At 41.2% G+C, this 13650-nt stretch overlaps 1 protein-coding gene across 4 annotated transcripts in view; it reads right to left on the bottom strand.

The window, feature by feature from the left end:
• LOC122809111 (zinc finger protein 239-like) overlaps positions 1-13650 on the bottom strand; it is a 517716-nt gene that overhangs the window by 471940 nt on the left and 32126 nt on the right. For 2 of the 4 annotated variants that reach the window (XM_044080355.1, XM_044080352.1), the window contains exons 2-4: positions 3515-3555; positions 2508-2606; positions 587-667 (exon numbers count right to left, since the gene is read on the bottom strand). In XM_044080355.1, the coding sequence (XP_043936290.1) occupies positions 587-617 (31 nt within the window). In that variant the 5' untranslated portion in view covers positions 618-667; positions 2508-2606; positions 3515-3555. Of the gene's footprint in view, positions 1-586; positions 1476-2507; positions 2607-3514; positions 3556-13650 lie in introns of those variants that run through there. The other 2 variants (XM_044080353.1, XM_044080357.1) reach the window with 2 other exon arrangements.

Consider the following 13650-nt stretch of genomic DNA (forward strand, 5'->3'; position numbering starts at 1 on the left):
ATTCTGCAGTTATATATCAGTTACCATAGATGGATCAGTGCCACTTAAGCAAGTCTCCAATACTACTTTCTAAAGGCACAACTACAACAAATGTGCACCACATCCCTTACTTGCAATCAGTCTCATAATCGATATAAAGCTAAGCACTAGGCATCCCCTCCACTACACCAACTCTCTAATTAAGGAAGGCAAACCGCCTTTCAGAAACATGGCATTCCTCAATAAATCCAACCCAACGAAGAACAAGATCTGTTTCTGAACCCAGTTTCATTGATATGAAGATACTACTTCCCTAACAGGGAACCAGCATAGGATGCATGCAAACATGCAGCTGCAGACTATCAGATGGATGAAATAGAGTTTAACAACATTATTCTGCCATACATTACCAATCTGGCCTCTGAAACTGAAGCTGGCAGGCTAATGTATATTACATCACTGTACATATGTTGTTCACACCACAGAATAGTGTAGTTGTAAGTTTTAATTTAATCGTGTTACAAAAAAATCCATGTAACACCTAGCTTTGGAAAGAAACGTTAAAATAGAATTTGTGAGTAGCAGCAAAATCACTGTTAATACTCACTTGAGCTTGAATCTTCATAATTTTCCTCCATCGTGCTCCCATGCAGTTCTTTTGTTCAATTCAGCAATCGTTCAGGCTCCTCTGAAAACAAAGACTACAGTGTCATCAAACATTGGTTGCTACTAAATCAAAGTGTAACACACAAGATGAACCACTTACTTAAAGCAAGTACTAATTTCTGAGTACTAAGAGCTACTCAATTTTTCTAGTTTGCTTACCGAGCTAAATATGGTCTTTCGGGGCATTCAAAGTTTAACCGCAATCAAGCATTGATCTGTCCCATCTGGATGGGCAGGAAGAAAGACTGGGAGCAACCAAACAGGTTTTGTGGCTCTAGTCACTCACTTTCTTCCTGAAAGTGCAGGTGTGCTCCACAGACACATGGAGCTGAATTTTGATGTGCCCTTGTTGGACTACATGTGTCTCGTGTTCTAGCACCTGGCCTTTACCCTAGGACATTCAAGCTGAAGGTCTTATAATCCTTAATAAAAGAAATTAGCCATTACTGATAATGTGTGCTCAAACTCGATTTCCAGTATGACTGGCACGGTTCAATACTGAGTAAGCAAAGTATCTAATTTGCTTCACACAAATATAACACAATCATTCACAGCATGCATACTTTTAAGCTTGTGTGTAGTAATAAACAAATAAAACCAGAAGTCTGCCCGTAGACTGCAAACCAACTTTAATATTGAAATCCCAAAAAACACATACAGCACAATGTCAAGCGCTTTCGTCTATAAATCAATAGACATCCTCAGAACTAATGTGTACTGAATTAAAAACCTAAAAATACCTAGTACGTGTGAGACACACCCACATCTAAGTCAATCATTTTGTACTATGACCAAACAGAAAGCGTGTTCCTAAAAAAAAAAAAAAAAAAAAAAAAAAAAACACAAACTGTTGTAAAAACATAACGTAGTGTGTTCCAACCCAAGAGAAACTATGGAATATGAAAAATATATATTTATAATAAAAACAGCAGTAGTATAAATGTTGAAAAAAACGATGAAAAATATTTTACAATTTACTGTACCTTCTTTTCACGTAAAAATCTGCTGCCAATCATTAGCGGACCGGAGTTCCGCTGTGACGACCCCTAACCGGGAAAAGCCAAAAGACACAACAACAACAACAACTGGCCCTACTTTTCAATTCACTTGTGATTGATAGGTTATCATTAAGTCCTGGTAAAGTAGTTGCATCAAGTGTGAGCTGCCAGAGCATCTCACAGTGCAACAAAAGATTCTTCCAATCACCTGAATAAGCACTAAAGGAAACTTGCTATAAAACCAAGAAGAGAAACTTCTTAAAGCCTCTACACTGCCCAGCGTGTCTTGCAAGAGCACTCTTGTTATCCAAGTGCTGCAGACTGTACGATACAAGTCGTGCTGTACGTGTTTTTTGCGATTTCAATATTAAAGTTGATTATGCAGTCTTTAGGCAGGCTTCTGGTTTTGTTTATTTTTGTTTCCTTTTTACCAGCTCAGTTTTTTTCTTTTTCTTGTGTGTAGTAATATTACAGACAAAATTGCACACACGGCACATAAATGGTAGTTAAGTATAATTTATGCCAACTGTACTCCTTATCCATATGCACACCTTAATATTCTTCATATTACACATCTCTTTTATTTACTATCTCACGAAATGGGTCCACTACGGATAAATCACATCTCATTTAATCAACCCTCAATTATTCAACCCCAAAACATCTAAAGCCTTTGGAGATCTCCATGCAAAACAGCAGCTCCCTAATGTTACTAAGCACAAACAAAAAAAATAAATAAAATAAAACAGCACCCTGCACCCCCAACTTGGCGGCAAGCACACTTTCAGAATTGGTGTATGTATATATAATTTTGGGGAGACTGTACAAACTTGAGGAAGAAAGTGGAGAAAATGTAGCATTTACCTTCTTGCTCTTCTCAGAGTCTACAGGACACTGTTGATCTTTTAGGTTCAATGTTCTGAGGTTGATCACCTAACTGATAACAAGCAGTAGGGCTCCCAACTGAAATACAGTCACAGTATAAAAACACAGACAAATTAAACACGCAGTTATGAGCAAACATCAATTTTGTTAAAGTACTGGAAACTCAATGAAAGATATCTAATTCTAATTCAGCAAGACGTATATGATGCTCACTCTAATACAACAGTGAAGAACATTATCAAGAATAACAAAAACATGGTTGCCACAAAATGCATAAATAAAGTCTGAAATCACCTCATTCTGCATGGTTTCAGTTAAACTTTATTTTAAAATTATTAAAAAATGAACTACTTTTGAAAACATGTACCAAAATATAGTGAACTTATAAAATGCATAACTAGAATAATGAATAGTACAACAGAAACAATATAGTGAATTTATAAAATGCATAACTAGAATAATGAATAGTACAACAGAAACAGAAAGAATATGGAAAAAGAGAGATTTATGTTTTACTGCAATAATGCCTGTACAAAATTTGTGAGTAAATGTCCCCTGATATGGAAGAAAAAGGAATAGGGTTACCATAAAGCCCTATTTTTGCAGGATAGAAGATTTGGAGAGTTATGTCCAGTAAAAATAAATAAATGGCAACTGTTAAATTTTTTGAGAAAAAATATTTTCTCACTTTCCTCTAAATAATACAGCCCGTGATAATATATGTATAGCATCTTAATTCGGTACAAAATTAACCGATATTCAACATCAGGGAGTCTCTGTTTTAGTAATAACATCAAAGTAAGTACTTTTCATTGGATAAGGGCTTGGTTTGTTATGCAAACCATAACATTTTAGTAAGAAATGTCCCACTCTGAGCATCTGAAACAGTGGAAACCCTAAAGATGAAGCAGTACAGTTTCTGAAGAAATAAAGCTGCAAACACCAAAATAGCGCAAGCAAGAGAACCTCATCATTTATTTATTTACCTTGAAAGTCCGATGGGTAGAAGCCTATTTTCAGTTCAGGCCTGGGGAGAACATTTAAAAAACAAACAATCATTTTACAATCTTCAGAAATAAAACAAAAACATCTGCAGTTTAAATAATAAAAAAATAGCAATAATACAAAAAAAGAAGTTATGTACTTACCATAATGTTCTGTGTTGTTGATCTTCATCTATCCTTGACCTTTGGGTACTGGCTCAGCCGTTACACAGCTCGCGCCCGCCAAAAACTCTCAAGCCAAGATTCTAGCCACAATACCCTTCTTTATATTACCTCAGATCGAGTTTGCAGCCACAAAGAAAGACAAGAAGAATTACAACCAAAAGAAGAAGCCATGTCCAAGGTCAAACCTGAGGAAGTTACCAGGACAAGTGTATGATCCTCCAGGAAGTCAACAGGAGGGGGAAGGAGGGTGGGGTGTCAAGGATAGATGAAAACTGACAACACAAATGGAACGTTACAGTTAGTACATAACTTCTTTACCTGTGGTTGTCAATCTTCATCTATCCCAGCTACTTTAGGTCCTGGATGGCCTTATAGAAGGCGATTCCCAAGAACCACCAAACCAAAGGAAGTTTCTCCCCTGGAGACCAGATCCTTTGTAATGAGTGATAAAAGTATGTGGAGTAGCCCATGTTGCTGCTGTGCATATCTCATCCATGGAAGCCTTGGAATGGAAAACAGCTGACATGGCTATTTATCTACTGGAATGAGGTCTCACAGATGCAGGGAACTTGAGATTCTTGTTACTGTATACATAAGTAATACAGTCTCTTAGCCATTTTGACATGGTGACTTTTGAAACAGATTGTCCTAGAGTTGGACGAGAAAAGGATACAAACAACTGATTCGATTTTCTAGAGTCTTTGCTTCTGCTGAGGTAGAAACGCAATGGTCTGTGAACATCCATTAAGTGTAAGCAACATTAACCTTTGCTGGAATAATTGGGAAAGAAAACGGGCAAGTCAATAGTTTCATTAATACTGGATTCTCAGACCACCTTAGGAAGAAAGGATGTTTTGATTAATATTGGATTCTCAGCCACCTTAGGAAGAAAGGATGAGTTGATCAATATTGGATTCTCAGACCACCTTAGGAAGAAAGGATGAGTTGATCAATATTGGATTCTCAGACCACCTTAGAAGAAAAGATGGGTTGGTTCTTAGTGAAAATCTATCCTTATGAAAAAACAAATATGGAGGTTTTGAGCATGAGGCTTGAATCTCAGAAATTTGTCTGGCAGACGTAATGGCTATCAGAAAAAAAAAACAGTTTTCCATGAGAGAAATTTTAAGTGACATGTCACTGCTGGTTCAAAGGGAGGGAGCACCAAGGACTGCAAAGCCAATGTCGGATCCCAAGAGACTAGAGGGTCTTTAAAATGGAGGCTTTAAATCACAAAACTCCTTTCAGGAATACTCTACATAATCTATGGGAAAATAGTGAATGGTCTTCAAAGCCATTACAGAAATTAGAAATGGCAGCTAACTGGATCTTAATCATGGAAGCAGATGCTCCTTGATCAAAAAGTATGGCTAAAAATTAAAACTTTCTCCACTGGTGCAGAGATGGGATTAAGATCATTATCACATGCCCAAATTGAACATCTCTTCCATTTACTAAGGTAGAGTTTCCTGGTGGATGGTTTATGGGAAGCCAGTAGAACATTTTGAACTGGGGAGGGTAAACTGTTCTGCCTGGCAACTAGGGAATTGGAGGAACCAAGCTGTAAGCTTGAGGTTTTGAAGTTGGGGCACACCAGTCCCTGCAAGTGAGATAGCAGGTATGGATCTGGGTCCAGAATCCATGGACAGCGAGTTAGGTAAGGCCATAGAAAGGGGAACCAAACTTGACGAGGCCAGAAGGGTGCTATGATGATCACTTTGCTTCTCAGCCTGCTTGCTTACTTCAAAGAGAGAGCAATGAGAGGGAAGGGGGGGAGGCAGATAGTAGTCCCGAGGGCCAATCAAGAAGAAGAGCATCTCTCAGGGGACTCCCCCTGGGAGGGGGGATTAGGCAAAGTAGCTACTGCATTTGTTGTTCATGGGTGATGCAAAGAGGTCGCAGAAAGGCTGGCTCCAGTGATAAAAAAAATCTCCTTTGTTACTCCGGGATTGAGAGACCACTTGCGAGGCAGAAGAAGGCATCTGCTCAGTTTGTCCACCATCACGTTTGAGCTCCCGGGATGCATATTGCTATTAGAAAGCTGTTGGAGGATACTGCCCATTGCCACACTGACTGCTTCCCGACACAGGGGGTAAGATTTGGTTCCACCCTGCTTGTTGATGTACCAGACCACCAACATGCTGTCTGATTGAACTGGAATTGTTCCTAGAGGGAGGACAGACTGAAAGGCCTGCAACGCTAAGAGCACTGCCCACTGATATCCAGGTTGGCCTCTATCAGGAGCCAAGTGCCTTGAACTGTTGTTAACCGATACTGTCCCCCCCACCCCATCTTAGAGGCATCCATGTTCACTATGGCCTTGGGTTGAGGGGAAATGAAGGGAAGGCCCAAAAGAATTTCCTCGGATTCCATCCACCAGGATAAGTCCTTTGTGCAATGACTGGTGATAAGAATTGGATATGTAATTGGACGGGTTAGAATGGACCACTGGGATGCCAGAACCCACTGTAGCAGGTTCATGTGGAATCTCGCTAAAGGAACCAAGTTAATGGTCACCGCCATGGACCCTAACACTTGGAGGACTAGAAGTGCAGGAGCTTTGTCTTTGGAGAGAATGGCTTGTAGGTGGGATTTTATCTTCTGTAGCCTGTGAAGAGGAAGGGAAGCCATGCAAGAGATGGTATTCAGATGAGCTCCTATGAACTCTAGATCTTAACTGGGACTTGGCTGAGATATTGACTTATTCACTGTGATGCCCATATGAGCGAACAGGTGCAGAATGAAGTCTGTTGCTTGAAGCAGTAGATGCGTGGTGACAGCGGTGATGAGCCAATCGTCTAGATAAGAAAACACCCGGAATCCATGCAATCTCAAGTGAGCTGTGACTACTGTCAGACATTTGGTGAACACCTTGGGGGATGTGATGAGAGCAAAGGGCAGCACTCTGAACTGCAAGTGACTGGCTCTTAGCTGAAAGCTGAGGAACCTTCTGGAGCATTTGTCTATTTTATGTGGTAATACGTGTTTTGAAGGTCAACTGAGAAAATCCAACTGCTTTTCTATAGAAAGGGAAGCATAGACTGAATCGTGACCATCTGGAAATTTGCTTGCTGAATAAACTTGTTCAGAAGGCTGAAATTTAAAAAAAAAAAAGTGGTCTAAAGTCCCCTGTCTTTTTGGCAGTAAAAAGAACCTAGAGTAAAATCTGGATTCTATCTGGTTTGGTGGGACATGTTGGAGGACTTTTTCTCTAGCAGCTTTTGAATTTCTAAGGCTGCTTGGTCCCTCTGATTGGGTGGAACATCACGGAGTCTTCGTTTTGATCTCAGAAAAATGGTAAAGGGGATATAATAACCTCTGGCAATAATCCTCTGCACCCAAGCATCTGAAGTTATTTGTTGCCAGGCTGTTGTGTGCAGTGAAAATCTTCTTCTGACTGCTTGCAGAGATAAACAATCGGGCCCCCTTTCAGGACCGCTGGTACAGCTGACCAGAGAAAGAATCTCTGGACCCCTGATTCTGCAAGCCACCTATGCCTTGGGGTCGGCGTCTTCCATTAGAGCTCCACGCCCTGCCCCGAGGGGAGCCCCAATACGTGTGTCCTGAAAAGGCCCCTGGGATTTTATGAACCACATCTTTCCGCTCCTCTGAATCCTACAGTAGGACCACTGAGGAGCAGAAAAATGCATGCCCACTGCAGAAAGGGTCTTTCCATCCTTCTCACATTCTGGCTAGAGTTTCTTTGACATTAGACTTGAATAAAGAGGATCTGTCAAAAGCAGCACTGACAAAAGAAGACTTGAATGGTTCTGTCAACTCACAGGTGCATTCAGGAGTGTCGTCTTACGGCAACACCTGAACCAGCTGACCTGGTTGCTCCTTTGGCTGTATGCACAATGAGCCTCATGGATGAGTTGGAAATAGACTCCAGGGTGGTTAGCTTGGAGGTCACTTTGTCATGGACCTCCTCGGACACAGCTCCTGCTAGGGTATCTGCTAGCTCCTTGATCAGGTCCCTCTGGAGCCTAGTAAAATGTGCCAAAAAAGAGCCTAGTGAAATGTGCCAAAAAATTAATGCGGAACTCTCCTCGGCTAACTCCTTTTTGGTGGTCGCCGCCAGCACTACTGCATCTACTACTAACCCTTTTGCCCAGTGCTGGTGGTCCTCAGGAGCAGATAGTATTTTGACAGGTCTTCAGTGAATTGTTTCTATGAAATCATGAGCCTACTAAGCCCACTGCACAATCAATTTAATGAGATAATCGGTGGGAGAGATCACCCAAGAAGTAGATGGGTGAGCACCGAAGGCTTGCAAGTACACCGACTCCTCAGTGTTAGGGTCAATGGGCTTCCAGTTATCCCACTGTTTGAGGACCTCCAGGATGTTTCCAATGGAGATGTCTTCCGGGGGGAACCCTCCCTATCACTGAAGTCTTGTGTCTTCCAGGAGAGATTCCTCAGGGGAATCTAAGTGTTCCCTCTTACACTTTTTCCTTCTGGGGAGGCTCCTCAGTGGGAATCTCTGAGGAGGACTTGGAAGAAGAGGGGCCCTCTGCAGGGTGATCTTGGAGTCTAGGTACCCACTGTCCAGGCGTGGAAGTTGGTGGCAGCTCTGGGCAAAGAGGAGTCTGGGAATAAAAAATTACGATATAAAAGGTGCCAGCTAAGAGCCTGCAGAGGCCAATGCCCTCTCCACTGCCTGTCAGGCAGGCCCTCCCCTGAAGAGGAATGGGAACCTGGAACATACAAAGACAAACTTGAAACCAAGGTCACACCTCGCTCTGAGACACCTACCTCTGAATCACGAGCCAGACATAAAACCACAGCCGCCGGGCTTCCCAGAGTTAAGGATGACTCCGCATAAACGGCAGGAGCTGATCTGAAATACTCAGACCTGATGGTGAAGCCAAGGCCCTGGAGGTCTGTCAGTTCCAAAGGAATCAAAAAAGTCAAAGCAGATCCTGGAACCAAAGGTGAAAAGGCTGTCAGGCACCACAGCAGCTGGAACTGGAGGGGTCGGAGTGAGAAGCTCTCAGCACTATGAGGAGATTACTGGATGGAGATTAGGTGGAGTCTTCGGAGAAAACACCTCAACTCCAGAGGGGAGAGGGGTCTGGGAAGAGACAGAAAAACCTCTGACCACTAGGAGCTGATCTACTAACGTCACGACGTCTACTTCAGTGAGACTCCTGGAGGAATGGACAAATAACCCAGAAGAGGATTCTGGCCTTTCTAGGAAAGTTCTGGGAAGCTGCCCCATGAAGGGGTCAACAGAGGGTGAATATCTTGTCTTGGGTGTATAAACAAATTCTGATTTGAGCACCAAGGGGGTTTGCAATGTCTGCTGCAGTGCAATAGGACAGGTTGGCAACAACTGAGAAACTGAAGAGGTTGGTGCCAAGACCAGCACCAAGGTTTATGGTGCCGAAGTGGACTATGCCAAGTTGGTAGTCTGAAAGTCTTAGAACCTTAGCCTTCGGTTCCATGGAAGTGGTTGGAATGGAAGGTTTATGCTTTTTAGCCACCAGTGCCGAAGGACCAGAGTCTGGTTTAGAAGGTGATGCATCAACCCTGGATAAGGCTTCTTCAAAGGAAGACTTGATAAGCCCTTTTAATATTAATTTATTCCTTCATTCTACCAAGGCCCAGTTATTGAAGGCCTGGCAGACAGTACACTCCTAGACCAAATAAGCTGGGCCCAAACAGTACACTCAGGAAGGGTGTCCATTAGAGTTTAGCATTTTTTGCCCACAATTCTGGCACTGTTTAAAACCCGTAGTGCCTTTTGACTTTCAGCTATGTTGACAAACACAAAGGAAAAACAGCATTTAGCAGGTGGAATACACACACACACACACACACACACACACACACACACACACACACACACACACACACACACGTGCGCATATCGCGCGCAAAGAAAGAAAGAAAGAAAAAAAAAACTACCAGCAATGCCAGATAGGGTTACCAAGAGATTGGTAAAGGAGAAAGAAAATACCAATTACGGTAACAGAGAGCTACCCAAAGAGGTAGAGAAGGAAGGATAGACGGGAGGGGTACTACAACGATGGTAGGGACAGAATACTGTAAGGTATGGAAGAGAAAACACTCACGTGACCAGAAAAATGGGTAGAGGCAGAGAATATAAATGTGGTACAAAGAATGAAAACATACTTGTTCACATTTATGGCTGTAGTTTATCCTGGTTTTGAACAAGAACAAAGTCAGATTTTAGCTAGTGAAGCTTTCAGAGTTTTTTTTTTTTTTTTTTTTTTTTTTTAAAAGACGGGAGGGTACTGACCTGATGGATACAGGTAAGGGGTTCCAGGCCTTACCAACTTTGTACAAGTACAGACAATGCCCAGCAGATCTGACAGGTTTGTAGATTGACAGGAGATTTTAGTCACTGGATCACAATGACCAACTGGGAACACAGTTGTTTAGAATGTATTTTAGTGCACTGCTGGACAGGTAGATGGATGCTAGATAATTTTATAAGTGGTAAGAACCTGTGTATATGTTAGTTGATGAGGCAGTTCTAACCAATTTAGGCTTTTTAGTGCTATACACTGGTGAGTTCTGAAAGGGGCATTTGCTGCAAAATTAGTAACTTTGTTATAGCATTGTTCAAGTTTTAATTTTTGTAAAGCCTAGCGGTTAGCAAGGATGGCAGAAGTGTGGGAAGGAGATAAGTAGTGGCAAGTGTAGTTTCAGTTGTGTTGAGTTTTTGGCACTGTAAAGCATGCCTAGTTTCTGATGAGCTTTTCTTATGCAATTTTGTAGATGCAGGTCAAATTTAAGCCCATCATCCATTATCACCCCTAATATTTTGCTATGAGTGGTGATTTTAATGGTTGTATTGTCAAGAGAGAGGCCTTAAAATTTTGTTTTTTATGAGATAGGGATTTGGGGGGAAAATAATAGTTTGGTTTTGGGCTGATCATGAGTTGTAAGTTATGAAGCCATGTTTTAGTGGCTATTAAGACTTCCCGACTAATTTTCTGGAGATGTACCATGTTGTCAAATGTGAACATGAGAGTGGAATCATCTGCATATTGTATTAGGTTGGCCTGCTGTGTGGATGTATACAGGGTGTTGGTGAAAATATTAAAGAGGAGGAAATCCATTACAGAGCCTTGTGGTACAACAGTGGTGACTGGGAGGTACAGGGAGTGTGGATTGCCATTTTACTGACTGATCCCTACTCGACAGGTAGCTTTTGAATCACAGAAGGGTGGGCTGAGCGAGACCTGGTGAGGACATCTGAAGTAGTCTGCAGTGACAAACTGTGTTGAAGGATTTAGACAAGTCTAGAAACAAGGAAGAGGCTAGTTTGCCGTTATCTCCAGTTTTACTGACAGTATCTATAAAAGTTAGAATGGCAGTGCTAGTACTATGGGAAGGATGGAAGCCATGTTATGTTGGGGATACGAGTTCTTCCTGCAAGAGATAGACCAACAATTGTTCTTGAATACATTTTTTCAAGTATTTTTGCGAGGGCAGATACAATTGCTATAAGTCTAGTTAACATCTGTTGGAATTTCCTCCTTTGTGCAGAGGGATAATGGGAGTATTTTTCCAGAGACAGGAAATGTGGATTCCTGGATTGCCCTATTTATCAGGTTCGAGAATGGATAGGCAATGCTATTAGCTGCTATTTTTAGGTACTCACTTGGAGGTCATCAGCTGAAGAAGAGCATGGCTTAAAGTTTAAGAGTAGTTTTATACAGGATGTGGGCACAGGTTTGAAGGTGAAAGTGGATGTGGTGATATGTGGCTGTTTGGCTTAGATGTTGAGAAATCCTTGGTTAGAGATACTATACTATCTATAAAATAAAGAGTTGACCTCCTGCATTGCAGTTTTGAGTGGTGAGTTATCAGGAGAGGGGTTTGGGTTGAATTTTTGGCCGGGATGCAAGATTTCTTTAATGATTGTCAAGAATTTTTTTAGGGTGGCCACTGTGGTGCAGCTGTTAGCGTTGTCACCTCAAAGCAAGAGGATCTCCGGTTCGATTCTCAGCTGTGGTACCTTCTGTGCAGTCTCTGCATATCCTCCTTGCAGTCGCATGGGTTTCTACTAGGTGATCCCGTTTCCTCTCACATTCGAAAGACATACAGTAGGTGGACTGGACACTCAATTCCCTGTGTGTGTGTGCGCACGCACACACACACACGTAAGTGAGTAGTACGAATAAACTACCAAGGAAGGGATAGCCACTCGTCGGTGTAAACCTTGGCTCCAGATGATTGTCACTGTTGAAGTGACACCCTGACCCCATGTGCAAAAATGGAAAAAGGGATAGAGGATGCAAAAAAAATGTTTTTAGGGTGCATTTAGTATTACTCTGAAAGTTATTATAGTATACTTTTTGTTAAGAGCTTTTTAGTACGAGTGCGAAGCCTTCTAATGTTTAAGATATTGAGACATTTTATATTTTTGCCATTCTTCTCAAACTTTCTCTTTATCTTGCATTATTAGCATTCTACTCTTTCAGGCTAGCCAAATTGCATTACTTGTTTTTGGTCTCTTCCTTCTATGAGGTAGACTGTTATTTAGGATATTTAGAAAAGTTGTAATGAATTAATTTATAGCATCATCTAAGGGGAGGATTTTCAGGAAGTCCTAGTCAATAGATGACAGTGCAGTAATGAACATTTCTAGATTAAACTTGGAAAGACTGTGTTGTTGTTGTATAAATATGCTGTTTAACAGGATGTGAGATGTCTGGTCACAGAGACCTGGAGATGATCAATGAGGGTGTCTCTGACATTGTACCTGAGGTGGCGGATTTATTAGGGTCTGATACTAGGGTCAAGTCTAATAGGGAATTTCATGTCTTGATATAATATATGGGGTTATTAATTAGTAGTGTGAAACAATGGAAGCTCATGCTAGAGGTAGGGGAGAGTTAGAGTTCATGTCCAACCAACTGACATCCACATCACCTAGTAGTATTTTTTCTTAAGGAAATGTTATGGATATCCAATGTAGTATATCTCCCAGTATAGCTGTATTGTCACCAGGACGGATGTAAAGGACAGTAATACACATTTGTTTATAACTGTTTATTTTTATGAAAAAATTAAGTTCTGCTGAACTGAATTTTGGTATTGGTTTACTGTAAGGGGAAATGTGGTAGGTGTTGAGAAATATTAAACCAATTGCACCACCTTTCCTCTTTATACGGTCATTACACATGATATTTTAGTCTGGAGGTAGAACAGAGTCATTTATACTGGGTTTAAGCCAAGCTTCAGTTAACGTCAGGCTTATGATGGGTAATCCAGGTATGTAGTTTAGCAGTTTTATTTCTTATGCATCTAACATTTACTGCAGCAAAAATTAGATCACCAGGTTTTGGGATTAACTGGTGTTGGGTTAGAGAAGTGTGCGGAAAATAATTATCTTTGCGCTCACTGTGACAGGTTGGGACAGGATTAGGGTGTATACATCCTCCTAGAAGTATTTCAGTACATTGGGAAATTATGTATAGCCATTTTCTGAAGAGGATTCTTGCATTTAATTTTGTTTTGTGAAAGTAAAAATGTAGCCACCTATTCTCTCATTCACTCAAAAGGAGCAGCATCAAATAAGACTTGTATTTTCTTGATCCAATGAAAGATTAACCTGTGGCAGTTGTAAGTGATCCAACAGCAGTATTACATCTTCTGTATGAATTCCAATAACAAAAGGACTGGATAAGCTATTAACTCACAGAATCCATAACACTGATTTCCTGAAATATCAACCAGGATCCAAGACTTCTGGTGCACCACCATCCAAACAAATGAACGTTTTCCCTGCAAAAGGAGCAGGACCACTTCCCATAGGTTTTTTAGTTAGGTACTACACTATCAACACATAGGTTCAGACTTTCAAGAGATTTGCTCTCAGTGAAAGTCTGCCCTGATATTGAAAGACTTGCTCTCAGTGACAGTGACTTATACTTTGGTGTAAGGCCAATCTATAAACAGGTTTACACTGGGGG

This window comes from Protopterus annectens, chromosome 8.part0 (assembly GCF_019279795.1).
Source record: "Protopterus annectens isolate FY-2018-M chromosome 8.part0, PAN1.0, whole genome shotgun sequence".
NCBI classification, from domain to species: Eukaryota; Metazoa; Chordata; order Ceratodontiformes; family Protopteridae; genus Protopterus; species Protopterus annectens.